The sequence below is a fragment of the Natator depressus genome, chromosome 10 (assembly GCF_965152275.1).
Source record: "Natator depressus isolate rNatDep1 chromosome 10, rNatDep2.hap1, whole genome shotgun sequence".
Lineage (NCBI taxonomy): Eukaryota > Metazoa > Chordata > Testudines > Cheloniidae > Natator > Natator depressus.
In genome coordinates, this window is record NC_134243.1 from 61,908,317 (window position 1) to 61,934,964 (window position 26,648).

Below are 26,648 nucleotides of genomic sequence, written 5' to 3' on the forward strand. Positions count from 1 at the left end.
ATGGAAGATTATGGGAGTTTCTCCATTGACTTCAATGGGCTTTAGATCAGGCCATACAATCCACAGAATGGGGCCAGTCTTTATTTTTTTCTTGTATTGCAGTGCGTACAAAGAAATCAAACCCATCGAAGTCTAGGGCCAGGTCCTCCAAAGCATTACACAAGGGTTGTCCTTGCATATGGGTAATGGTCACTGAAGTACGGATAGTCCCCAGTGGAATAAGGACGCTTGTGAATAAAGATTTGGAGGTTTTGGCATTATGTGACAACTCCTTCCTTCCAGCATAGACACGATAGTTACAGCCCTGCATTTTGCAGGCTCAGACCCTTAAATTACCAGTCTGACACCTCGTGCAATTAGTTTACTTATAACTAAATAGGTTGAACAACAATGTGCTATTAAACAGCGATTGCAAGGAGATAGAGGAACAGAGTAAATACCTGCTAGTAGCTTGTTTTTGGTGCTGGTCAGGGGGCTTTCAAGTTTACTCTTTGTCTGCAGAGCTATCATTGCATCCAAGTTTTCTGGAAAATGAAAAACATCTAGTTACTCTCATACTGAAAATGACAGTGCCCAGATTACCCACCTGTGCAAGAACATGGTTAAATTGCCTGTAGAAAACAAAAGGGTTAAACAAGGAATTAATAATTCTTGTCACTGAAGACATAATGTAAAGGCAATTGATTACCAAGTAACAGAATAGCTATTTGGCTACAGAGAACTTTGAATATTTTTAAGTTAGAAAATATGCTACAGCATGATAATATGGGCACTAAATAATACCAATATGCATAAAATACAGCAAGAGAATGTAGATCTATTCAGAGTATTTAAATCATCCAGACTCTTCTTCCATTTTGATTCAGTGAATGAGCTGACAAAAAATACAGACCACATTGTGCCTACCAACTGCTTGTGGTGTAAGGAATGGATCTGTGCAATTACAGACATTATCTCAATCAAAGCTGCAAACAGCATGTTTCTTTTTCCTGGAAGGAGCATATTCCCCTGAACAGTTTCTCTGACAAGTGCTTTTATAGTCTAGTTGGGAAATTAGTCCAGTAAAAAGGTTTTGTGTGATATTTAAACTGGAATCAACTTTTAGAAAGTTCACTAGATTAAAACAGCATTTGTACAAGTGCCGCAGAAAACAAACATTTATTAAAAACTTAGCAGACTATGGAGACTTTATGTGGCCCTAGGAGCCTGTAGAACAATACTTTCTAGTACTTTAAAAATCTTTAGGGCTAACTCTTGTATCCTACAAAAGTCAAAGCAGAATTTGGCTCTTAGAAGGAAAAACATTAACACCTCAGATGCAATCAGTGCATATTAGTACAAGGAAAACGAAACCCTTTAGATATTGTATTTAATTACACACATAATTAGCAATCCAGAATTAAACCACTCAAAAATTTCACAGAGCAGCTGCTGGTTTAGAACTTAAATTAGCTGTTACCACTCAAGAAAGAGATCTTGGAGTCATTGTGGATAGTTCTCTGAAAACATCCACTCAATGTGCAGCAACAGTCAAAAAAGCGAATGGAATGCTGGGAATAATTAAGAAAGGGATAGATAATAGGACAGAAAATATCATGTTGCCTCTATATAAATCCCTGGTACGCCCACATCTTGAATACTGTGTGCAGATGTGGTTGCCTCATCTGCAAAAATATATATTGGAATTGGAAAGGGTTCAGAAAAGGGCAACAAAAATGATTAGGGGATGGAACGGCTTCCGTATGAGGAGAGATTAATAAAACTGGGCCTTTTCAGCTTGGAAAAGAGATGGCTAAGGGGAGATATGATTGAGGTCTATAAAATCGTGACTGGTGTAGACAAAGTAGATAAGGAAGTGTTTACCACTTCTCATAACACAAGAACTAGGGGTCACCAAATGAAATTAATAGGCAGCAGGTTTAAAACAAATAAAAGGAAGTATTTCTTCACACAACGCAGAGTCAACCTGTGGAACTCCTTGCCAGAGGATGTTGTGAAGACCAAGACCATAACAGGGTTCAAAAAAGAATTAGATCAATTCATGGATGATAGGTCCATCAATGGCTACTAGCCAGGATGGGCAGGAATGGTGTCCCTAACCTCTGTTTGCCAGAAGCTGGGAATGAGCTACAAGGGATGGATCACTTGATGATTATCTGTTCTGTACATTCCCTCTGGGGCACCTGGCATGGTCCACTGTCAGAAGAGGGGATACTGGGCTAGATGGACTTTTGGTCTGAGCCAGTAGGGCCATTCTTATGTTCTTAAGTATAGAATTGTGGATTGATGTTCAACTGTACTTTTAAAAGGTTGCTGAAAGAACAAGCAAATTATAGACTAACGCCACAATATAAATGAAAAAGCATAACTAATTACATGATAATCTACAAGACCCAATGGGATTTGTGCTCCTCAGTCACTTCACTGCTTCTGCAATTCCCACCCACATGCCTAACATTTCTTTGTATTTTTCTATATTATCAGTGCAGTCCAATTTCAACTCAATTTATTGCTGGTAAACAATACATGTTATCGTCTTGTTGAGTACTCTGTGCACAAGTCAATAATGTCTGTTGTTCACCAGCAATGCAAGTATATATATATATAAAATTAGCATTGTTTACCACTAGTAAATTGGGGTTTGTCACTGAAATCAACATAGAACAAAACATGATGAAAGAAAAAAGTTTAATCTTCAAAAGCTGATGTATAAAACTCTAGTCCTCACAAGTAGATGTGGACAATTTCTTATAGAAACCCTTTCAATAGGGAGTGCTTTTTACAAGCAAAACTTTGAAGCTGCCTAGTTAGCTGCATGGCACGTTAACATTAATATAAACATTTAGAGAACTACTGTATTTTCAGTTTCATATATTGAGAGTTAGCTGTGCAAGCCATTAATGGGGATTGCAATGACACATTCTCACACACAACAGTGATACGATTACCCAAGAGGCCAGATTCTTATTAAAGAGGATTGGTTGCTTCCTTTTTTTCCAAATTAATTTCCCTTCCCCCCCCCCAGCAGTTTTCATTTTTTCAAAGCACTGGTGTTTCCATCAGATGTGGATGGACCACGGTTGAATGATGTTTGCTTTGAGTTACATTAATGGCGTGAGTCATCTCAGAAATGACATGTGCAGGGCCAGTAGCTAAGCAACTGAATGTCCTATTTGGTGGTCTAACAAGATCTGATGACTTTTCTAGTCTGGTTACCCTAGCAACCTATTTGTTACAGAGAAAGAATTCATAAAGGTGTTGACCTTTTGTCAGCCTGGCCACCTCTTTGTAATGGTACTAATCAAGACAACAAAACAAGAGCTAAGGAGCTAATGGATGTGACTCAGGTTAGTAAAACATCTATCCCAAGGGCAATAGGCTTTGAGAATGTTGTTAACTATCATGAAGGCACTGTTGTCTAATGGTTAGATCCAGACATCAAGCAGATCTGGTTTCTACTCCCAGCTCTACCACTAGCTTACTCTTTGATCTTGGGTGAGTCACTGGGGCCATTTTGAAAAGTGGCCTCTTATTTTGGGTATGCAATTTGAGACATCAAGAGACAAATTTACAGAGGTCCAGAGTACCGCATTTTCCTCTGACTTCAGCTAGAAATGTGAGAACGCAGCTCTTCTGAAAATCAGGCCCAAAGTTTCTCTAATTGGGCACCCAAAAAACGAAGGCACCTAAAATCAGAGGCCCCCTTAAAAATGATTAGCCTTACACCTCTCTGCCTCAGTTTCCCATTTGTAAAATGGGATAGTAATACTAATCTATTGTGATAAACCCCTTTGAAATTGTTGTGTAAGAGCCAATTATTGTTGTGAGAGCCAATTATTATTACTTAAATGACTATGGGCTTGTTAGTGGGCAGTGAGTAATCTGCCCATGCTAAAGTTTAGCTGAATGAATAATGAAATCCAACGCTGATACTTCTGTCCCTGTGTACAGATCTTTTCATGAGGGTTTCCAGGGTTTTGTAACATTTCCTGGAAAGACATAATTTCTTTGCATAATCAACCTGTGCCTAGGAGGCACTTTCACATTCTAACCTTGTTCACTTGTCAACTTTATTTGAAAGTTGACTGATGACAAAAATTTATGGCATTAAATAACACTTCTGCAAAAGACTTGTTCTGTTGTGTTGTTCCCATGCAGCATAGAAATGCTGGGTTTTTAAACAGAATGTGATGATCATAGCTCCTGATAGCAATCTTAACTACAGGTAAAGAAATCAGTTTAACATGCTGTAGCAGGCTTCAGCATAAGAGTTTGTGCTGATAGTTGCCAGTACGTTGATGTATGTTTCAGTCACCAAGAAAAGCAGAGCTCAACAAGGCTCTCCTGCTTCTTGCAATGGGTGATCTGAGAGATCTTGCAAGCTCTCTTTCCATCTCTCACAAGATGCAAGTCTGCTCAGTAATTGTTTATGTATTGACTTGAGTATATATGATTCACTGCTCCCTCCTGCATGGAATGTCAGGCTGGCTCAATAATTTGGGCCAAATTCTGCTCTCTGTTACACTGATGTAAACACAAGTAATTCTGTTGACTTCCATGGCTTTTCACCAGTGAAACTGAATGCAGTATTTGGCCCTTAATCAGCTTCACATATCTCACCCCATCAAAAAGGGGTTATATGAACTACTAGTAGCTAGAGATGGGCCTCCAGCACCGAACTAGAGGTGGGTTGCAGTCATGGAATGGAGGTAGCACTGGTTTTGCTGATGGATGATTCACTCTTGCCCATAGACAGGAGAAAAATGTCCACAGTGACACATCTATGGACATCTGGATCTGTCTGTGGCATTTATCATCACTGATCATGGCATACTACTGTCCTTCCTCAGAGGGAAGCACTGAAATGGCCCACATCCTTCCTCTAGGGATACTGCAGAGAGATGTGATAGTGATAGGTAACTGCCCCTTTGCCTCCAGAGAACTCACCTCTGGAGTGTCGAGTCTCTCCTCCATCCTATTTAACATCCACACCAAGTTAAAAGAGCAATCCTAAGGCACCATGGTCTCAAATGGCAGCAACATTCAGACAACACCCAGCCCTACATCTTCATTACTTCTGACACAAGGAGCACCATTTCCAGCTGTCCCATTGGCCAGCCATAACCAGCACCTGGATGTAAGCAAGCTGGCTGAAGCTGAACCCACACAAGACAGAGGTGATGGTGGGAAGAGGGAGATACTTTGAACATCTAGCAACTATTGTCACATCATTTTCTACCAAGGGAGTCTGCCTCCATATCATCAGCTCAGACCATAGCTTTTAGGTCCTTCTAGACTCCCCATTGCTATGCTGTTTGTTTGTTCCCCAGGTCCCGAAAGGGGTAAGCATCCAGAGGGACTCGGCCGGAGAGCTGAGACTCCATCCCCTTCAGAGTGCTACAGCCACTTGAGTAACCAGATCTGGAGTTAGTGTATAACCCATCAACACCCACAGGGGGCACTGGTGCAGGACCAGAATGCTGACAGTCTGCCACTGGCTAGGAGGCTGAGGCCTCTACTGTTTGTTGTGAAGCTCTAGCTGTGCTGCCCCATGCCTTTGTGACATCCAGGCCATACATAGGCATAAACACACAAACATCCACAGAACTCGCCCCAGCTACCTAAGAGAACCCTGCCCTTTCCATGATGATAACCTCCCCTGACCGCTACATTCTGCAAGAAACATGGAACTCTCACTCTCAAGGGTGAAGTGTGGGAGAGCAGGAGACAGGGCTTCCTAAAAAAAGTAATGGCTGTATGTCATGTATGTACACCATGTGGCCAGCAAAACTGCCCCCTGAGGCTGGGGTGTGGCTCCTTCTTACTGTTGATCATCTGTCAGAACACAAGGATCACTGGGAAATTCTGGCAGAATAAATATCCAATTCTTACTTAAGCCTTGTGAATTTGTCATGCATGTTTCTGGTACTTCTTCCCAACACACTTATCACCAGAATATTTTTACATGTGAACATGTCTCCTTTAGAACCTGCCTGCGTGGTGTCACAACCAAGTGTTTGCAGCCTCACCATTACCACTCATGAGAGTGTCGTGTCAGGTCACATATCCCGGGTGGGGGCATCATGGAATGAATCAGCCAAGAGGGGCAGGCTGGTCTGAAAGGAGACAGATGCAGCCTCACACACTGCTCTCTTGGTAATCAGCAATGAGAAGGAGAGGACACTCTGAGGGGGACATCACAATAAAGAGTTAGTTAATTTGTTTGTTTGAGGCGGAAGCAGTGTCAGGATTTCCTTTGTTATTCCTGTTTAATCCCCTACCACAAAGGCTGGGCATCAGGCTAACTCCTTCCTGCGGCTCGGGATAGCTAGATGCGGCGCCCTCCAGAGCAGTGGTTCTCAACCTATTTACCATTGTGGGTTGCATATGCAGCTCTCTCTGTGTTGTGTGGGCCACCTCCACACAATATATATACTACCTGTATGGTCCTGAAGATGTCACAGGGGGCCGTAGCCATAGGTGCCGACTCCGTGGGTGCTCCGGGGCTGGAGCACCCACGGGGAAAAATTAGTGGGTACTCTGCACCCAACGGCAGCCAAGCTCCCCACCCCACCTCACCTCCACTCCACCTCCTCCACCTCCCTCACAGCAAGCTCCGGGAGGGAGCGGGGAGGAGTGGGAACATGGCATGCTCAGGGGAGGAGGCAGAGAAGAGCCAGGACCGGGGAGTGCATTTGGAGAAGGAGTCGAATAGGGGCAGGGAGCGGGCGGAGTTGGGGCGGGGACTTTGGGGAAGAGGGTGGAATGGGGGCAGGAGAGGGCAGGGCAGGGGTGGAGTCGGGTGGGGATGGGGGCAAAGGGGGGTCGAGCACCCACCAGTGCCATTACAAACCAGCGCCTATGGCCACAGCTATGTGCTGATTGGGCCGCAGGTTGAGAACCACATTGGTTAGTCTCTAAGGTGCCACTAGTACTCCTTTTCTTCTTGCGAACACAGACTAACACGGCTGCTACTCTGAAACCTGCTCCAGAGGATTTCAACAACATCACTCTGAGGTTAGCCAGATGGGAAATCTCTCAAGAGCCATATGATGCAATTCCTCCTCCTATCTAAACCTCTCCCTCTGTGAGGCTGCTCATACTGCCTGGGCAGCCCATTAAGTAACAGTTTGATAGCATGCATCTTGCGAAGGGCACTGGAGTGGGATAGGGGTCATGTAAACCCAGCTGTAACTCAAGGGGAGAAATTTAATTTGGGAAATTCAGATAAATGGCACCTTCCCCCGCCAACATCCTAGTCCTAATCCCACATGTACGGTTTCAGTGCTCAGATGTGCCTACAGAGACACTGACTCCAGAAGGCAGTTCTTATGCTGAGCTGTTAAATAACAACAAAGGGGAAGGAAAATGATCTTTTCACCACAAACAAAAAAAAAAAGTGACAGGGTGCAAAGCACTGGGCTTTCAAGAATCAGAGAAACTAAACATCAACAGAGAAGATATTAGGAGATCCAGCAGAGAGAGTGGGAAGAAGTCAGCAAAGGGACGTAGAAAAAGAGCCATGGTATTTGCAAGAACAGACGAATGAAACGTAATATCCTCTTTTTAGTTGAAAGGGTGTTTCATGGGGTTTGGAGAGTCAATGAGGGAGGAGTGGTTCAATGAGAGGGGACTAGTAATACTGAAATAACTGAAACCTCCCTATAGCTGATGAGCCTGTGGATATGCTATGATCTCACATGTCACCCAGATTTCTCTCTTGGCCCAAGATGTCCATATCTATACAATACAATATGGGGCAAATCCTTTCAGAATCTCAGTGCCATGTCCTAGGCCGGCCGTCACATGCTTTTCAATCTGGGGCTGCCATTGGCTCTTTCTGGAGTCAGATCTGGCACTCTCACCAGACTGAAGAACTCCCACTTGAAGCCTCTGGGGCTTTGGGTGGGAAAGAAATGTAGGGTCAGGTCATTATTGGAATTTTTGTTCTGGGACAACCCACACAAGCGCCACACCGTCTCTGGGGAAAGCAGGAAAACCATTTGACTTGTTTGGCTGTTGAATTCAATGCCGTCCCATAGATTGGCCAAGGGAGACTGACCCCCAATGTCCTTCTAGATAAGAGTGGATGGATCCAGACCATCCCTCTGGTGCCTCTTTATGGTGCAAAGGAGTGGATTTGGCCCTCAGGACCCAGGAGGGCTGGCTGACCAACACATCCCTTTTTTGAGATGGAAGGCTTAGGGCCAAACTGAGAGGTGACCTACATGGTGGTGAAAGTTAAACATTGGTGAGTGTGTGCAAATAAGTAGATGTAATTTATTCATTGATGGGGGCAGAAGGTTGTAGCAAGAACAGCAACTGGCACTGTGTAATGAGGGGTTTGATAAGGCTTAATTATATTCATGGGGTGCCCTCCTTATGTCACACCTGCTTATACACTCCTGCCACAGCCCCCATCCTTCCTTCCGCTCATCATGTAAGTTACACTCACCAACCTGTGTGTATCCTACATTGACAGGGAGGCTTTCACCTGGCAATTCAGATGCAGTAACAGTGGTTGAAAGAGGAACAGGCTGCTGGACACTTTTCTGCTCTCTGTATTACGCTATTGGCCCAGTCCTGATCCAACCTAAGTAGCTGGAAATTTTGCCATTGGTTTCAGTGGGAACATGTTCAGGCTCAGTGTCTGGAGTGACTGTATTGAGGAATACTGCACAAGCTTGGCAGTGTACTCAGCTGTGTCCTTGTGTCTCCCAATTATAGTCCAGGTTGTGTCTCCTGGGCACTGGTCTGTGTTGTGGTGGAGCTCTGAGGGGCACTGTGCAGGAGGGCCAAGGAAAGAACACCCACTTTAGCATCCCAAATGGTAGCAGAGACAGCATGAGAGCAGCACAGCGAGTCAGTGCCCCCATGGGATCAGAGGTGCATTTCCCCAGGGTCTGAAGGGTTTGGGGTCTGCACTCCCTGTGTCCTCAAAACTTTCCACCAGAGAAAATCTTTGCAGCTGAACCACATGGAGATTCCTGGGTCTTCTTTCCCCTCCTGGTGGGATTTCCTTTAGAGGTACAATTTGGCTCCAATATAGTGTTACAGTAAAATTGTATTATGAGTAATATCTTTAGAGAAAGGACAAACTAGTTTTAAAAACTCCAGGTATGTCCACCCTCATACAGAGGGTGTGTGCCCACCTATGAACCACCTACCCCTGCTGGTATGTCATGTCATTTAGAATCCTTCTCTGAATAGCCCATGAGAAACAAATGACAAGGCGAAGGGGACATGCACAGAGACATCTGTTCATGTCCAGTTCCAACCAAAATAATCTCCTACTCAGTTGTGGAAGGGGTGAGAGAATCTGACAGTGAGTCAGAGCTGAAGGAAGGAGGTGTGAAAGAGGTGGCTCTGGCTCAGATTTGAAGTAAGGAGGTGGTTCTGACTCAAATACTATAAATATTGAAGAGATGAAGCCATGTCTACTTTTCCTCAGAATTGGCCTGCTTTTGGTTCTGTGTCCGGCATGTTACAGCTCTCTATATGTGCCACTGCTGCATCACCTCTAACCACAACATGCTAATTGCTTTACTCAGAGCAGGTTAAGAGGGAAATCCATCAGAGACAGCAAATCCACAGAACACTTAAACGTGTTTTCCTTCTCACTGCTCTGCTTTCATCTCTCCTCCTTGTCATGTTTCGCTATTCCCCTTCACACTTCAGTAGCTACTTAGGATGCCGATGAGACGGTACTTGCTCAAAACCCAACCAGTCATCCTGGGTAATAACGGCCAAATCCTCCCATTTATATACCTACGGAATTACAGACGGGGCAATCTGCCTACACATGAATCCTTGTTTCCTCCTATTCTCCCCTTTGTGCCCCACACTCTGCCCGGTCTCTCTCTCTGATTCTGCCTTTGTCCCCTTTCCCTCCTCTGTCTCCAAGCTTTTATCCATGCTACTTGGAGCAGCCTGATATTTCCCACCCATCAAGGCCCTGTCTAGATTGGGAAAACATAACATGAGTTACTTCTGCTCAGGGTACTGTTGCACAGAGGAACATGTTCCCTGACTCCTCCCCTCTCCACCTGGCTCCTTTAATCATGGGCAATCTATATTCCTGGTGCAAAGTTGCCACAAGTGACTATATGGTGGGAGGAAACATACCATGTAGATGCCTTTTCTTATCATCATGCAGACCGTGCCCCCAAATTCCACTTTATGTGGATTCTCTACAAATTTGCTCCCTTCCATGCTGTACAAAAGCAGGGCATGTAGACCTTAATTTGGATACTGAAAATAAACTGACCCACCCAGGTCATCACTGAAGATACAATACAAGACGTCTAGCACCAAAGCATAAGTCTCTCTCACTGGAGCTAAAGGAGTAACTCCATTAGCTGATTGCAATAGTAGGCTATTATCTTCTGTACACTAGCCACTAGAGCAGTGGTTCTCAAACTTTTGTACTGGTGACCCCTTTCACACAGCAAGCCTATGAGTGTGACCCCCCATATAAATTAAAACACATTTTTAATATTTAACACTATTATAAATGTTGGAGGTGAAGTGAGGTTTGGGGTGGAGGATGACAGCTTGCGACCCCCCACGTAATAACCCCGGGGCCCCCTGGGGGGTCACGACCCCCAGTTTGAGAACCCCTGTACTAGAAGGGATATGATACATTAAGGCAGCATGTTACACAACATAACCTACACTTGGGGGATACATGGGGTTAGAAGTTCATGTGCTAGTGCAGATTTTATTGAATTGGGATGGCAAAGGATAAGATTGCTACCATATTACCCCCATAAAATGCAATGCCAAGAGGAAAAATGTAACCCCCTATTCTCTAAAGAGTATAGGTTAAGTGTTAAGTAATTCATTACCATATTTATATAAACTGGAGCTCTTTGGGAGCCATGCTATTTGTTTGGGATCCTGGGAGGCTTTCGCACTAAATATTTATTAAAACTAGATGATTTTCTTTATGCATTTAGCATCAATAGAAGAGTGGGATGATAGATTAACCTGCACCCATCTTCATCTGCCCAACCAGAAAGAAGGAAATCCTAGCCTCACAACCAGATATAAAGCACCATAGTGCAGTTCTGGATTAGCTCCAGATAAATTAAGAGCAATTCAACACCTGAAAAAAAAAAAAGATTCACCTACATGGAGATACCCTTCCACCATATTATCACCAGCTGGGGTGATAATATGGTGGTGGGGAACCCACATGCAACACACTGGAGAGGAGACTCTCGCAGCACACAGAGAAATCCCTTTCTTTGTGCTGTTCAGCCTGTATATATTTATCTCATCGTTATAGACACATGCCTCAGATAGGAGAGACAAGCGATCAAAGGGAAACTCCATCATGCTTCTACTCAGCACAGTGAACGAAAGCTACAGAAGGAAAGTGATATGTTGTTCATACTCCAATATTAAAATGGTGCATTGCACAAGGATCTGTACAATGTGGCCTTGATCCTGTCCTGCTGAAGTCAATGGTAGTTTTGCCATTAACTTGAACAGGAGATTAGGCCTGTCAGCACCGCTAAGGAGGCACTTGGCACCTTGCAGGATTTGGGCCTTTAGTGATCAGTCTCAAACTGTTTGTAGAACATCCAGAATCAGCTAGTTGTTAAATAAGTAGAAGCCTTATCTTCAAAGTATAAATATAATGAACTATGTGTCCTGTTCAGCATACAATAACCCAACTTCCCCACTCTGAAGGGCTCGAATGCTCCTTTGCATTGTTCAGAAACTGCCTGGATTCAGTCTCTCCGATAGATTTTTCAAAGCAGTCTGGAGGACAGTAGACACACATCTACAATTAGCTTTAATGGCCGACAACATGTCTAAATTTCATAGACTGCACTGAAAATCTCAACCTGCCATTTTAAATATTGGATTTTGAGGAATGTGTGTTAGAGGGATGTAGACCATCTGCCTATTTGCTTTATTATTTATTAGTTGCTATGGGGCATGAAGTGTAGAGAACAGCTGTCTGCCCTTTCATCTGTGCATCACTTGCATGAATTTTCACCCCAAGTCACTAACATTCCTAGATCTCCCTGCTCCAGAAATTCTGCTGCTCCCCTCCACTCCCCAAGCCAATGAAAATAGATCTCCCATACACCAGAGTTTAATATTTGAAATGTATGCAAGCTTTCTGGAATTTTTCTAAGCCCAGGCAATAAAACTGTACCCTATATCCATGTTGTCCCTTTTACCCTGACACCCTTTATACTCTTTTTTGGCTGCAAACATTTTTACTAAAATAGCATCCACAGGGCAGGGGTACTCCCCAGAAAGAATTTGTAAAGGGGAAGAGTCTCCCTGGAAACATACAGCAGGGCTTTCACATTGCTGAAGAATTTCCCCCCAAAGTGTGGCATCAGTAGTTAAAAAGTGGAGTGTGTTGGGAGGATAGCTGGCATTCTGCCAATCGCGGGATGTTGCCTAGTATGATGTGTTTTGGATGAATGCACATTTTACCTCAGTTTGTTCTAGCTTCTCTTTAATGCTTCCAGACTTGTGCTTTCTGCTAAAGTGCATCACTGGTTTTACATATATAGTGTTTCTTGATGTATGGCTTCTGCATTATGGATTAGTTACATTACAAGACTTTCAATATGTATTGGTTTTATATATTTAATTATCAATTTTGTTTTTCTCTCCGTGTGTGTGTTTCCCCAGCACCATCCTTCAGCTAGATCCTGTGCAACTTAGGGCTAAACCTAATAGCATCATTCACTGTTGCAGCAAGAAATTTTCCCCCGGAGTGGGATATAGTGATGATGACATAATGCTGTGGTTTCAAATCCCAAACCAGTGGTTACTGGTAGATGCATTTAAACTCACTGCCTCTATGTCCATGGAAGACACAAAAGCTTATGACTTGATTTAATAAATGATTTATTATTTTTAATATATAATTCAGGGATGTAGTTTCCACATGGCTTCAGTCATAAGACAGGCAAAAGTAATTTATGCAGCTTAATGGTGTAGTAAAACAGGGTGAGAATATAGTTCCATCTGCTCAGATACTCTAAGTATTTCCTCCTTTGTCAAGCAACATGGGATTTGATGCTGCCGACTAATTCTGGTCAGAGGGAGAAATTAAATAGCTGTGTTTTTTTTAATAAAGGCAATTTTTTCTTCTGACACATTTATAATAATTATATTTTTTACTGTGTATGTGTTATACATTGAGCCCATATCTGTAGCACCTAGACGTCACTAAATAGCACTTGTACATATGGCAGAACTTACATGTATATTAAATCATTTTGTAATGTTTAGATGTATAACATTGACTATGCCACTATACCAAGCTAATATTCTCATATGTTTTCTATCCTTGAACTCTTGAAAATATTTGCTCAATCTATGAAGGTCAAATTTAAACTCATTTCTCAAGTCAGTCAACAGTAAATCTAAAAAAAGATTACCACAGAAGCAACTTGAGACCTAGGAAAGAGCTTTTTCCATTACAGTAAATTGCTTTGATGGAGCACAAAAAAATCTCTCTCTCTCTGTCTCTCTACAAATCACAGGTTTGCGAGGCATAACCTGACTACATCAGTTGCTAGAATATGTTTTGTCACCAAAAACTCTTAACCTAATCCCTGTCCTCTTCCCCACTGTGTCATCCTGGCAATTTGTTTCCAGGATTGAAGTATTGATATACCCAAAGAAAAGCCAATTTCAACAAATGTCCTAAATATTAATAGGCTAAATGTGTCCCCAGTGTAACTCCATTGACTTCAGTGGAGTTAGATTAGAGATAAAATGAGCCAATTATGTTTTGACATGACACTAAGGTGAAAAGCATACAGGCCACACTATCTCCATTTGCAACGACGATAGTGAAACCTCCACAGTACTTATATCAACCACTTTATTGTATGTGGCACCCTTAATACACATACAGAGACTGTGCAGTAAAGGACCAAATACTGACAGATGTTGTCTGAACATATGATGCTTTTAGCAGCCCACTAGAATGGAGTGCAAGACTTGTCCAGGGATTTACTACATTATTTAGAGTACAAAAATAATCATGCAGTGTATTTTCATTATGAGCTACAGTACCGTCTGTGACCAGGTTATTGATAACAAATCCATGCAATTAAAGTAGGATCCAGTAATCAGATATCTGCAACTGTCCACGTCATACAAGGCTATGGTCTCCATGAAAGGTCACTGCTGATCCTGGCTCTGTGACAGGCTGATTTATTTAGCTGAGAGGTCAAAAACTTATTATGCAAAACCAGACCAGGAATAGTTGAGAAAGTGACGGGTCGAGAAGAGCTCATGTAGATGAGCCCTCCTCCTGCATCCCTGGCTGCTCAGTTTGAATGGCTATGAATGCTTAATGTACAAGAGTATGTGATGCCAAAAGAGGAGGTTTATGAGGGAGAGTTTGTATCATTCCAAGATCTCTCAAAGAAAAGGGAGTTTGCATAGCCAAGAGTGATATGAAGGGGTTCTGGGAGCCAGCAGCCTCATAGCCTATGGCTGAGCTGTGACCCAAAGTTACAGGGCAGCAAACTTGACAGATGGTGGGATATTTACGTGATCCAGGTCCCCAGAGTTAGGCCCACTCTACTATAGGTGTTTGTGGGTGGCAGAATAAAGGTCCCAATATGTAGTATTTCTTTTGGGAAAATATAAGGGCCTGATTCATCACCAGTGTAATGCCACTGAAATCAATGGAGTTACACCAGTGTCAAAATGGAGTAACACTGCAGTGAATTAGCCTCTAAATTTACATTTGATTGATAACCTTTCATTTCATAAGACAAAAACAGTGAAACATATGAAATTCAATACTGTTGTGAAGAATGATCATAAAAGTGATTCCTCAATATTCTGAGTGATCATGCCTGAAATAAGACTGGCATCAAGTGGGATGACAATATAATTATCACTGTTAGTGTTATAAGAATTTAGGATGAATAACGTTATTATAAAGAGTAAAGTATGTGCTCTTACCCAGATACGAAACACCTTCTTCTGGTGTGATTGTTCCATATTTAACCATCATCTTCACAAAATCAATCAGTGTCTTCATGATAGTTATCAGGGTTTCTTTTTCTTTTGCTTCCTCTGTGTTAAGCGACAAAGCAAACTATAAGGAGTCAGAACTATGGCCAAGAGATTCAGTCCTGAAAACTTTTTGTCAAGTTTACGGATAAAAAACATGTCCTGGTCATGAAAAGAAAAGGCTGAGATGGCTTAGTGAAGAGGAGAGGTGTCCTATGTCTTATGTAATGAACTAAAACTGCTCCTTCAAAGCTGTTATGGCCTGCTGCGGAAAAAAGTACTGTAGAGATCTAGTCAGGCCCAAATCTATTCCCCAGTAGCCGACCCAGAACAACTTTATAAAGCCCCTGAGTTACAAAGCTGTAGGGGCTGCATCTTATTCTGAGGAGTTATTCACCCTCAGAAGCTGCCAGTTGCTCCGTTACCCAATTTCACTCGTTCTGTAGGGCACAGTCCATGACTTCATTTGGGGTTGTCAGCAGGGGAGCCTCCCCAATATCTGATATGGAAGGATGGGCTCTTCTCACCAGGAATCACAATGGACTCCGCAGCCCAGAGCATATGTCCCTGGCTGCAACCTTCAGAATAATGATTGTCACTTAGGCCTAGATTTTTAAATATATTTAGGTGTTGCTGTGCTCAGCATCACAAAGCCAAACAGATTTAGGAACCTAAATATCACTTTCAAAAGGGATTTAGGCACTTAGAAGTCTAATCCTAGGGACAATCAATTAGGCATGGTGATGCTGAGTCCAGCAGTGCATCAGTACCTTTAAAAATCTTGGCCTTAGCTTTTCTATAGAGCTTTTTGTCTGTGTATCTCAAAGCACTTTACAAAGGAGGGCAAGTATCATTATCTCTATTTTACAGATGAGGAAACTAAGGGCATGTTTACACTGCAGCAGGAAGTGACTGACTCATGCTAGCAGGGCTCAAGCTAGCACACGAAAAATAGCAAGTATGGATGTGACTTTGGCAGCAGCTCAGGCTCTCAAGCCCACCTGACCCCCCTCACGTGTGATCTTGGGTGCTAGCCTGGGTCTCTGATAGAACTGCCATGTCCACACTGCTATCTTTAATGTACTAGCTTGAGTCTACCTACCTACCTGCCCTTGGAGGCTTACTCTCAGCTTCACTGTAGACGTACCCTGAGGTAAAGTGACAATGGTCACCCAGCGGGCCAGGGACAGAGTTGGGACTAGAACCCAGGTTTTCTGACTGCCAGTCCACTTCCCTAGCCACTGGACCACATACCTCTCCCCATCTTCTTATTTATCTGCGAAGAACCTATCACAGTACTGGCATTATATCCTACCCTGCACTAGCAAGATAGCTCAGAGACTCTCTGCTTGGGCACTACTCCTCTGCTCTCCCCAAACATATGACTCAGAAGAGTGAGCCCTAAATTGTCAGCCTGACACAGAGTGGGTTACATGAAAGCAAAACTATATTTTACCACTTTAAAGTCTATTTACTTAGTCACATCAAGAAGATTGGTCTTCAATGACAATTACATTATTTTCTCATGGTGACATTCACTCCTGTGCAGAGGGGTAGCATAAGAGCTATGCAACACTTACATACCATGTAAGTCCTCAAAACAGGGATGCTCCTCTGTATTTCACCCTCAGTGAGTAGCTCTGAAAGCTGATGTCAATGTAGATATAAATATGTTTTCACTTACTGGTACTTTTACTTGAAACTCCTACAGAATGTGATGCCTGCATTCTCCCCTCAAGCAAAGACAGTAAAATCAACTGGCTGCTTATTATTTAGAACTTGAATCACTAGTCTTCGTACCTACACTACAGGGATTTTTTCTTTAACTAAACAGACCTTAAAAAAGCCCAAGATCTAGGATGCATGGAGTTTATTTATTCATTTATACATGGCAATAATTGCAGTAGCATCTGGATCCTTCACTTGAATTAAAAACATATCGTTAAAATAAATATTACAATCCACATAGCCTACTCCACTTCCATTGACGATTGATGGTGAATGATTGGATGGAACTTAACACACTGGCTTGGCAGCTGAGAGGGAAATGTCATCCAGTGAATTTTTCTTATCTGGATTTAGCATGGATACATGGGTCTTAAGCGATCTGCATCATTTAAAACACTTCAGCTTTAATGGGAGAGGAAATCCTGTACTGGCAGGATTAGGACCCTAATTTACAGTGCCCTCAATGCTACAACTCAATAATACCATTTAAAAAACAATCTGAAGGTCCTGATAACTGAGGGCTGAACAAGTCTTACACAATAAAGTCTCAATTTATACATAAAATGAGCTTGATGTTTCAATAATACATATTCCACAGTCCTGGGGTGTTCTTTTACAGGTCTCATGTCCATTATATTTAACTTCCCAGCCCTAATTATACTCCAAAGAGAACTGAAGCCAAAAAAAGAAACAAAAGCAGTAAGCTTCTTGCTCTAACGAGTAATTTCTGCATGTTTCTAAGGGGATAAACTCACAGAAATATGGCTGTAAATTGAAGCTGCCTGGCCATGGAGGTGGGATCTACACTACTGGCTCTTCATCCAAGTGTTAACCAAAACATGAGACTGGAAATAGTGACTGGAAGAGAAAAGGCTTGAGAGGGTGAGATTACTCCACCTAACAGGGTTAGCCTAATGGAAGTAAGGGCAGGCTTTGTTGTAGAGCGCTCTCTCACCCCCCCCCCCGCCCCAAATTCCCTTTTTAATATCTCCGGGGCAAATCCTATTCCCAGTGTGGGATACTGGGGCAGGCAGGGTGGTGGTGGGGAGGGGGAGGACGGATGACAAGAGGAATCATCCCCCAGCTAGAGAGAGTGGCAGTGGAATCATTCTGAGGTTATTATGAGGTTATTATTGCAGCCTCTGGACTTCAGCAATCTACACTGCTGTTGTGCCATCCCCCACTCAGTGGAAGTTAGGCTGGTGGACTAGCTCCCAGAACCCTTTTGTGCACTGAGGTGCAGGAGATCCCGCTGAGTCATGCTTCCCTATATAGAGGGGGTGCAAACACTTCCACTGTGCAGCAAAACTGCATCGGTTCCACTGTTCTCAAAGCCTGATGTGACTGCAGGAGGTGAAGGGGATACAGAAGGAGTTTCCTTTATTTGAATTACCATATTGTGCAATTAGGTGGAGAGTTAACTGAAGTACTCCCCTATCTGTTGTTGCATTGGCTTGTTGCTAGTCCTCTTGTGTTGTACAGCGTAAGATATAGTTATTCAGAAGTCATCAGGACTTTTCCTAACATAGACAGGAGCAATTTTGACTCAGTAATCCAGAACATAAGGAAAGACCTTAAATCCCATGCTGTGTTAGCCCTCTGTTTTTGCAGTAGAACAAGCACTAGTAAATAATTATATCTCCAAAACTACAGTATCTGTTCCAAACGCTGCCTTAGATATCCCAGCTTCATGTTTCCAGCAATTAGAAACATCTTTCTCAATCTTCCTTTGAGTAATAAAGGCTCAGGATAAAAAAAGCCTCATTTTTTTTTCAAGACAAGACTAGGAGATCAGGGATTAAAGGTCTGATGCAAAGTTGATTGAAGCTAATAGAAAGACACCCAGGCTTTGAAGCAGACCCCAAATTTTAGTCCATCAAGCACAGGTAGTTGGATGAAGATTTTCCATTGTGAGTAAAGTTGGGATGTGAGAAAAACATGAGATCCTGACACTTGATACAATGTGAGAGATTTAAAACCAAAAAAACTAGCCTTTGAAATCCCCGAAATGCTTAACAAGAAAATGTATCCAGGATAAAAATAACATCCAGATATGTACAGAAATTGTAGTAGAAAATTTATTCTTGCACCAGAAATGTATACCCTTCCAAGAACTACAAGATAAAAACCAATCTGGAGGCCAGAGAGTTGTCCAGGTACAATCAGCTGAAAGCTGCACCCAGGGTTAATTGTACATTGTCTGAAATGTTCAAGAATCTAATTTACAAGTGGTCTTATCCTCCAGCAATCATAATGAACATCTTATACCTACAACTGGATAGCAGACCTTGAGGTCAAAACTCCTTGTGATGGGAAATTATTTTTCGGGAGCAAGAATTAATGACTTTTTAAAAAAGGCTTGGAATAACATCTGTTCCTTATGCTATAGAGTAGCCAGGGGTTGCCATGAAATTAATAAATTTTAATACTCTGGCAAAAAATTTACTGGACCCCTGGAGAACTTCACAGGCTTGGACTCAAGGATTCTAATCTTTTCTGTCAATGCTTGTAAGGTGCAGGGACAAAGCAGCATGTGTCTCAGGACTGTCCAATGAAGAATACTGGAAGAAAATATAATTCTTTAAAGGCACGTCTTAGAAAAAGATATGAACATGGCAATGCCACTTTGTATATGGGAAACTCATATCAGATCCATGGGCTCACAAAGGGAGACAAAGTGTCTCAAGAGAAGTTTATGGATTGCCACAAGGGTATGGCTCACATATTGGAAAGATGTATCTGCACATTCAGCGTTGGGGTGGATCCTGCCCATCTCAGGGCCTGCTTCTTAGCCAGCGATTTTCATGATAAATGGAAGCTAAAGTTAGAGCTAAATTTAACAGTGTCCATATATCCTACTTTCTTGCCCATATGTACCCCCTAAATGACTTTCCTCATTACTTTTGCTCCTCATTCTTCTCTGCTCCATTCTATCACAGTTACATACCAAACAAGTCATTGCTATTTCTGCCTCAGCAGCATGAAACTCATCCACCCCCACACAGTTATGTGCATGGCCTTCCGCATGCCAAATTGTCACTAATGTACACAGTGAGGAATCAGGTCCACTGTCAGGCAGGGCTAGGTGGAAACACTTTCCCTGCCTGAGCAGGTTTTTACATTGCTGCCTGTAAGTCAACACACAGCTGCAGGGTGTGATTGCATCTTCTCTCTCGTGGTTTGATGCAGGCTGGCAGGGGAGGAGGGTGGGATACAAGAAGATATAGAGACATATGCAAGGGCTGGTGCCCAGTTCCTTGTTCTTGACAACCTACTGAGGCACACAGGTCCCCCTCTGCTCTGTAGGCATAGAGAGGAAAGAGGAAAAACCACCACCTCAGGCTACCCAGAGGAAGAGAACAAAAAGAAGAACCCAAGCCTTCTGGAATGGACCGGGGGAAAAATCCCCTCTGGCTCCTGCTCCCCACTCATTGCCTGTGGAGATGGGTTGGGAGAGGATCGAGACTCCAGCAGAAAGAGGAATCTGCAGAGTAAGTGGTCGCTGGCTACGATGGGGAGAGAGAGAGAATGTTGCTGGCTGGGGGGGAATAAGAGTGGGCGTGAGACCGAGTGTGTGCTGACAGTGTCTGTGGCTAGGTGCCACAATCTAGCTCATAATAAACTGGGACAGAATAATGCCTAACTCCAGAATAGCAAGAAGTGATTCAGGGCTTTCACTGCAATGTCTAACAAAGTCTGTGGTTTTGTGAATAGGGTGGGGAGGTTAAGGCCAATTTACCGGCACGATCATTGTGTTGATGATAATGTAGCCTGATTCACTTTTTGTATCTCCCTTAGCTTAGGAGACAAGGGTGTTACTGGAAATATCTCTGGGTAAAACAACTTGCCATCTCTTTCAGCTTACATCTTAGCGGGAGGAGATGAACAGAATACGAATTCAAGGCTCCTGGGTCTCATAACACATGCCTGGTGGGGCTGCAGAGGTAGCATACTTTGCACCTGGTGAATGAAGTTCATCACATCAGTCTCTCTAGCTGATGTAGAAGTGAGGGTGATGGGATCCAAAGGGAGTTGCATTCAGCCTTCTCATCTTAAGGAAAGTCCTTAAGATATGGGGCTTTGAAGTTAGAGGGAAGGGGATTTCAGGCTGAGAGGAAGAAAATGGGAGAATCTTTTGCACCCAGATTTTTTTACTAAATATTTCTATAAACACATGACAGAGAAAATATAGAGATCACCTGAGTTAAGACTTTTTAGTAGTCCATAAAAGTTTGGGAAATACTGGAGGTCCTCAAAATTATCCTCAGAAGGCAGCTCGTTTCTTCTTTCCAAGACACTGGAGGAGGGCCAGGTATTATCCAAAGTATCATCAATTTCTCCATTCATAACACCAATTTGATCAGCAATGTTTGGTGTCTCCACAAACAACATTGAAAAATAAAAAAATATATAAGTACATGGATATGGATGATGTCATTAAAAGACCAACAAACAGCATCATTTTCTTATGCTGGGTCTCAACTAGAGCCAGCATTTCTGTAATTAGAAGGAGGTCAATGAGTTACTCGGTTATTCCAATTTTGGATCTTGTTATAAACTTTTATGTAATGCATTGCTCATATTTTCTAGTTGCTGGCATTTCTTTAAAAATCTTTCTATCGTTTCCAAATTGAACTAATTATTCCCTGAAGCACAGAACAGTGCATTGGTCTTCTCAGACTATTTGGTAAGTGAGTCAAAACAATTAGCTAACAATAATTACCATTTTTTCCTCCTGCTTTTCTTCTGTATCACTGTCTGTTCTGCTTGGAGGGTAATCAAGATCTTCTGACTCCTTCTCACGATCTTTTGCTTCATTAGCAATTAACTGCTGTAAAACCTCAGCCACTTCATCCTCTAATGTATAGGCCTGGCTCTCTGTGATCTGTTAATAATTTAATAATAGGATTTGTTTTTTCTTAAATTTAATATGTAATTTGAGAATTGAACTTTATAAACTGATCTTATGTTAGTTAGTTACTTAGCTAGCTTGCTTCAAGACTGAATGTAGCCAAATTAAGTTAAAAACCTACACAGACATTTTCCCTCATGAAATAAAGGACTGGCTTTTGCTATATATCAGTACAGTGCCTAGCACAATGGGTCACTGCGCTGATTGTAGCATGTAGATGCTACTAAGAAAGAATACATATCTGATAGAGTACAGTTACATAAAGATGGAAAATAAAGTCAATTGTCCACAGCTCCACTAAAATGCATTTGTTCTTTTATGTTACTTCTTAACAACTATTTTTTGAGCCTGGACTCAGTCCTGCAACTGTTCCACACAGATCTCCCATTCAAATTGGTGGGAGTTCAGCATGCAGCAACTGGAGGTTTAATAGGACAGATAATAGTACTATTAGACTAAAACATAAGGACTGGGTAGAGCAGTAGGTTAAAACACCAGCTCGTCATCTCTGGAGACCTAGAATCAAATCCATTTTATGCCATAAATCAACAACAACCAGCAGCACTTATTGCGCCAGATTCTCAGCTGGTGTAAATCACTGTGGTGTCACTGAAGTCAATGGAGCTATGCTGATTTACACCATTTGGAGCATCGTTTACAAAAATCACAAGGCACTTGACAATACAAAAGAATTCAATGAAAACAAAAAGTGAAATGGAAGTAAAAATGAATATGCTGCTTTCCTTCTTGTCCTCAGTGGACTTTTATTTACACACCATAAAACCATTTTACAACTTGGCATCTTTCATAGCAAAGCTCAGGACTGGAATAGCAGGGTTATTGCAGGATAAGATTGATGTGCAACGGCACAATTGAATTGAGAAGCTTGCTTATAGCCTGACTCACACGCTTCCTGATTCAAGCCAGTGTCATTAACTTTTCAGTTGCACAGACACCGCATTCAGCCCAACTATTAAAAAAAGAAGTAAGGGAAAATAAACTGACAAAATAGCTAGATGAAATGACAACAGGAAACTTACTAGACCCAGATTTAGAAGCTTTGAGACAATTTTGTCAAATACTCCTCTATCATTTTCCTCATAAATTCTCGTGGCAATCTTCTGGACAATGTCTTCAGCAGTTAAGGGAGTGCCATCTAACTGATGAAGACCATCTGGATCATCTAAAAGAATTACAATTTAACTATTTACTGAACATCTCTTTTTCATTTGATTTAGCTATCATTTAAAAAATATCTGTACGTTGCTTTCTCCTTTCAACACAAACATCCACTTTTCTCCAAATGTTGAAGTAGGGTTACAGTTATGCTTTGCCACAGTGTTTTGTAAAGCATTATATCAATAACAATACAATGATCTTAACAGACAAGTGCTTACCCTCTTCTGAAAAATGCCTTTCTCTGGCTGAAGCTTTCTAATAAGCACAGGGAAATATATTCAATTGATGTTTGTAGAAAAGTACTTTAAAATGATATACCATTGCTCCTGTATATGCTTGCGTTGTTGGTATTTTATTTTAATCATATGGCTTTGTAGAACAAAACAGGTCATGTTGTTTTTTCCTGTTGGGATTTCAGTAAATCAAAGGTTCAATCCTTACTTATGCAAATAATGCCATTCTAAGCCAATGCGACAGTGAATATGATGAGCAGGCTTTGACCCATGACCAGTCGGTTTTGGTATAAATATAAATCACCTTGAGCCAAATACTGCTTACCTTACCCATAGGACTGACTTAACCCACTGAAGTCAATGAACTACTCCTTCAAGTAAAGCAGGCATAATCTGGTCCTAAATCATTTTTCCTTCTCCACTGTGTGAAAAATAACTAATGTGCTAAATAATAGACTTAATATCTGAAATAAACAGGTATGCAAAGTAGGTAGTTCTATATCACTAATACATACTTTCTTTTTACTAATTTAAATTTATGTTTTTATTTTTAAAGTGGTTTTGAGGTATAACACCATCAGGATACCCCTGCCACTGAATATGAAAGCTCTAAAACTATGCAGACTACACATTTGGAGCAAATCTATGCAAGTTGTCTGTGAAAATTGCCAATAATTGTAGGTTTCAGAGTAGCAGCCGTGTTAGTCTGTATCTGCAAAAAGAAAAGGAGGACTTGTGGCACCTTAGAGACTAACAAATTTAAGCCGTAGCTCACAGAAGCTTATGCTCAAATAAATTTGTTAGTCTCTAAGGTGCCACGAGTCCTCCTTTTCTTTTTGCCAATAATTGTGAAATTCTTTGTGCTTTTGTGTCAAGCTGCACTTCCTATGTGGTAGATATCTAAAAAAATTGACAATAACTTAAATTTATAGGCCACTGATGAGTATTGTGCATTTTTAGGTAGGTAATTTTGTATGATCCATAACTGCAGTAACTTGCATGAAAAATCAAAGCTAGATGTTACTGAAAAGGTTATGAAATACCTTGAAATTTATAATCCAGTCCACTTTTAGTGGAGTCATAGTCATCTACCAGCCTGCGGTTCTTGGTGGAGTCTGCATCATCAGGGGCCGGTTGTTGATGATCATGTAGGATTGATTCCCTCTCCTTTTCATTCCTCTCTTTTCCTGTTACTGACTTTAGCAGGTTCAAGTCATCAGTAAAGGAATAATTTCTGAACTCTGGCTTATTTTCTGGAAAATTTATGAACACACATGTCATATAGTCTAACCCTCACAATATTTTACTATGTAGATTAATATAATTATTAGGGGACATGTTTTACCTGTAGGGAGTGTTTTCCTGATCTTGCCTGCCCCAGCTTCAGCAATCTGGTGTGTGAGAACAAATCCGAGATGGGAACAATGAGTACATTGTAATCATACATTCTTTATTCAGTTATACACAATACAATTTATTTTATCAGACTTTATTCTGGAAAAGCCATAGGGCCTGACCTGCACTCTTTATTCAGGAGTTAGGAAGTTTGCCTAAGTATGATCAAGCTCTTAGGGTTGTTGGTGGGTTGTGGTGGTTTTTGTTTTTTGTAACATTGTATCTTTGGCTTAAAGAGCCTCTTGGTGGAAACTTGTAATATACTGCAGATTCGTAGATGGATGCTGATCCCGCTTTCCTTGTTCACCCCAAGCTCCCATTGACTTCAGTGAGAGTTTGGGTGCAAAAGGATTTGTAGTGCTGTTGGAGCCAATGGCACAACTTTAGCATCTAGGCCAGTAAAACTTTCTTTTAGCTCATTATTAATACTTCTGCATTACTGGAACTCTAAGACATTTCACCAAAGGCTTCCAATGTTAATTTTACTCTTAGAGTTTCTGTTCAGCTGTTGAGAGTCTCATCAGTCTCACAACTGAAAGCTCACAAAATTATATTTACTACAGTTAAAATGTCAAAGAGCATTTGGATAATTTTTCTTTTTACCTACCTGTTCCTCCAATGGTCTCTCTTCACTTAATTCTCTGTTGTATATACCTTTATCTAGAATAAATAAATACATATATTCAGTTATGGTATGTGTTATGCACACAGAGGCAGCATAATATTTAAAAAATGAATTGTAGTTTTTTTTCCTAAGAACACATGCATTGAAAATTGATGTCAAATATAAATCCTTGTGAAACAAAATCAGTACGTCTGGAAAGAAGGGGGAATAAGCCAAACATTTAAATTAGGGGAAAAAAGAAATAGTTGTTTTTTCCTCCTATAAGAGAAGGCGCTACATACTGGACTAACCTTATGCTCTCTGATCAGAAAAATAATAAACACACTAAAAAAAACTTGTGTAAGAGCTTGACTAAAATAGTAATAGCATAATGGGATTGGCATAATCAAGAGATTAAAAGATCTATGACATCCAGAACACCACCAGAGAAAGAGACAAAGACTTGAAAGCTACTGCAGGACAGAGAAAACAGCCCTTGGAAAAGAACAAAATGTGAATTAAGAACCGATCCCCACCCCTCTACCTATTTTTTTAAATCTATTTTCAGTTTAAAATGCTCCCTCCCACCCCTCCAGTTCAGTGTGTTGATTCCTTGGGATCTACTCGTGTTTAGCCAAGGGAGAGCAAAGTTGTAACTCTTCCTCATTGATTCCATGGAAAAGTTTCCCCATCTCGGTGCAAAGGGATAATGAGGTCATGACTTACCTCTGCTGCTCTCGGGCTTAGGGAAGCCGTGAACCTGGCTCACGATCAGCGCCAGGACCTGAACCAGCGTCGCCCAGTTGAAAACCATCCTTGTGGCCTTCGGGGTAGCTGCTAGAGGCGCGGCTGGCTGCAGAGCTCGCAGGGAGGCGGGCTCGCTGGACTGAGGAACGAGGAGGCGCCCTGCTTTGCACAAGCCGGCTTTGTGTGTAACCTGAGCCCCAGCCCGCAGCGCCGAGCCCCGCACCAGCCTGCGGCGGAGGCGCAGGGAGCTGTCCGAGCCTCGTGGTGCTGAAGGCCCAGGAGCTGCCGCGGCTAGAAGCCGCCGGCTGGATTGAGGGCTAGGGCGTGGTGCCGTATTGTTCAGCCCCTTGTTCCCTTCCCTGGCAGAAATGGATGAGCTGGTCCCTCTTGATGGCTCGGGACAGGAGTGGGAGGAGACGAGGCGGGAGGAGGGGGGATTGCAGATGGAGGAGCATGCGTGCACCACCTGGCTCCACTGCACTGGCTAACCCCGCTGGCTGGAGCTCTCCGGGCCAGGGCTGGGGCGGCGCTGCTGCCGCCGTACTAATGAGCTCCCTTTCCAATGCAAAGACAGAGGCTTCCCATTCCCCTTCTGATCTGCAGGAAAACAAGATCACCGCCTAGCTCGTTTCCGGGGAGGCGCCAATGTCAGCGTCCCCACCCCACAGGAGAAGGTCAAATCTGACTGAGGCGTTTTTATGATATCCATCAAACTGATGCACATGACATATGATTCATGGGCAGCGTGGGCCAGCTTTCTTTCCTAATTGCATGGAGATGAGACTGAATAGCACGGTTTAATTGTAAGGCAATCTTCCGGAGAAAGCCCAAGGGA

At 42.2% G+C, this 26,648-nt stretch overlaps 1 protein-coding gene across 4 annotated transcripts in view; it reads right to left on the reverse strand.

The window, feature by feature from the left end:
- Window positions 1-26,382, reverse strand: part of SCG3 (secretogranin III) — a 40,168-nt gene extending 13,786 nt beyond the window's left edge. Inside the window, exons 1-9 of one of the 4 annotated variants that reach the window (XM_074966345.1) lie at window positions 25,793-26,382; window positions 25,070-25,122; window positions 24,413-24,458; window positions 24,111-24,320; window positions 22,696-22,838; window positions 21,467-21,628; window positions 20,943-21,129; window positions 14,965-15,078; window positions 441-524 (exon numbers count right to left, since the gene is read on the reverse strand). In XM_074966345.1, coding sequence (XP_074822446.1) covers window positions 441-524; window positions 14,965-15,078; window positions 20,943-21,129; window positions 21,467-21,628; window positions 22,696-22,838; window positions 24,111-24,320; window positions 24,413-24,458; window positions 25,070-25,122; window positions 25,793-25,880 — 1,087 coding nt within the window. In that variant the 5' untranslated portion in view covers window positions 25,881-26,382. The remainder of the gene's footprint in view (window positions 1-440; window positions 525-14,964; window positions 15,079-20,942; window positions 21,130-21,466; window positions 21,629-22,695; window positions 22,839-24,110; window positions 24,321-24,412; window positions 24,459-25,069; window positions 25,123-25,792) is intronic. The other 3 variants (XM_074966342.1, XM_074966344.1, XM_074966346.1) reach the window with 3 other exon arrangements.
- Window positions 26,383-26,648: the final 266 nt, after the last annotated feature.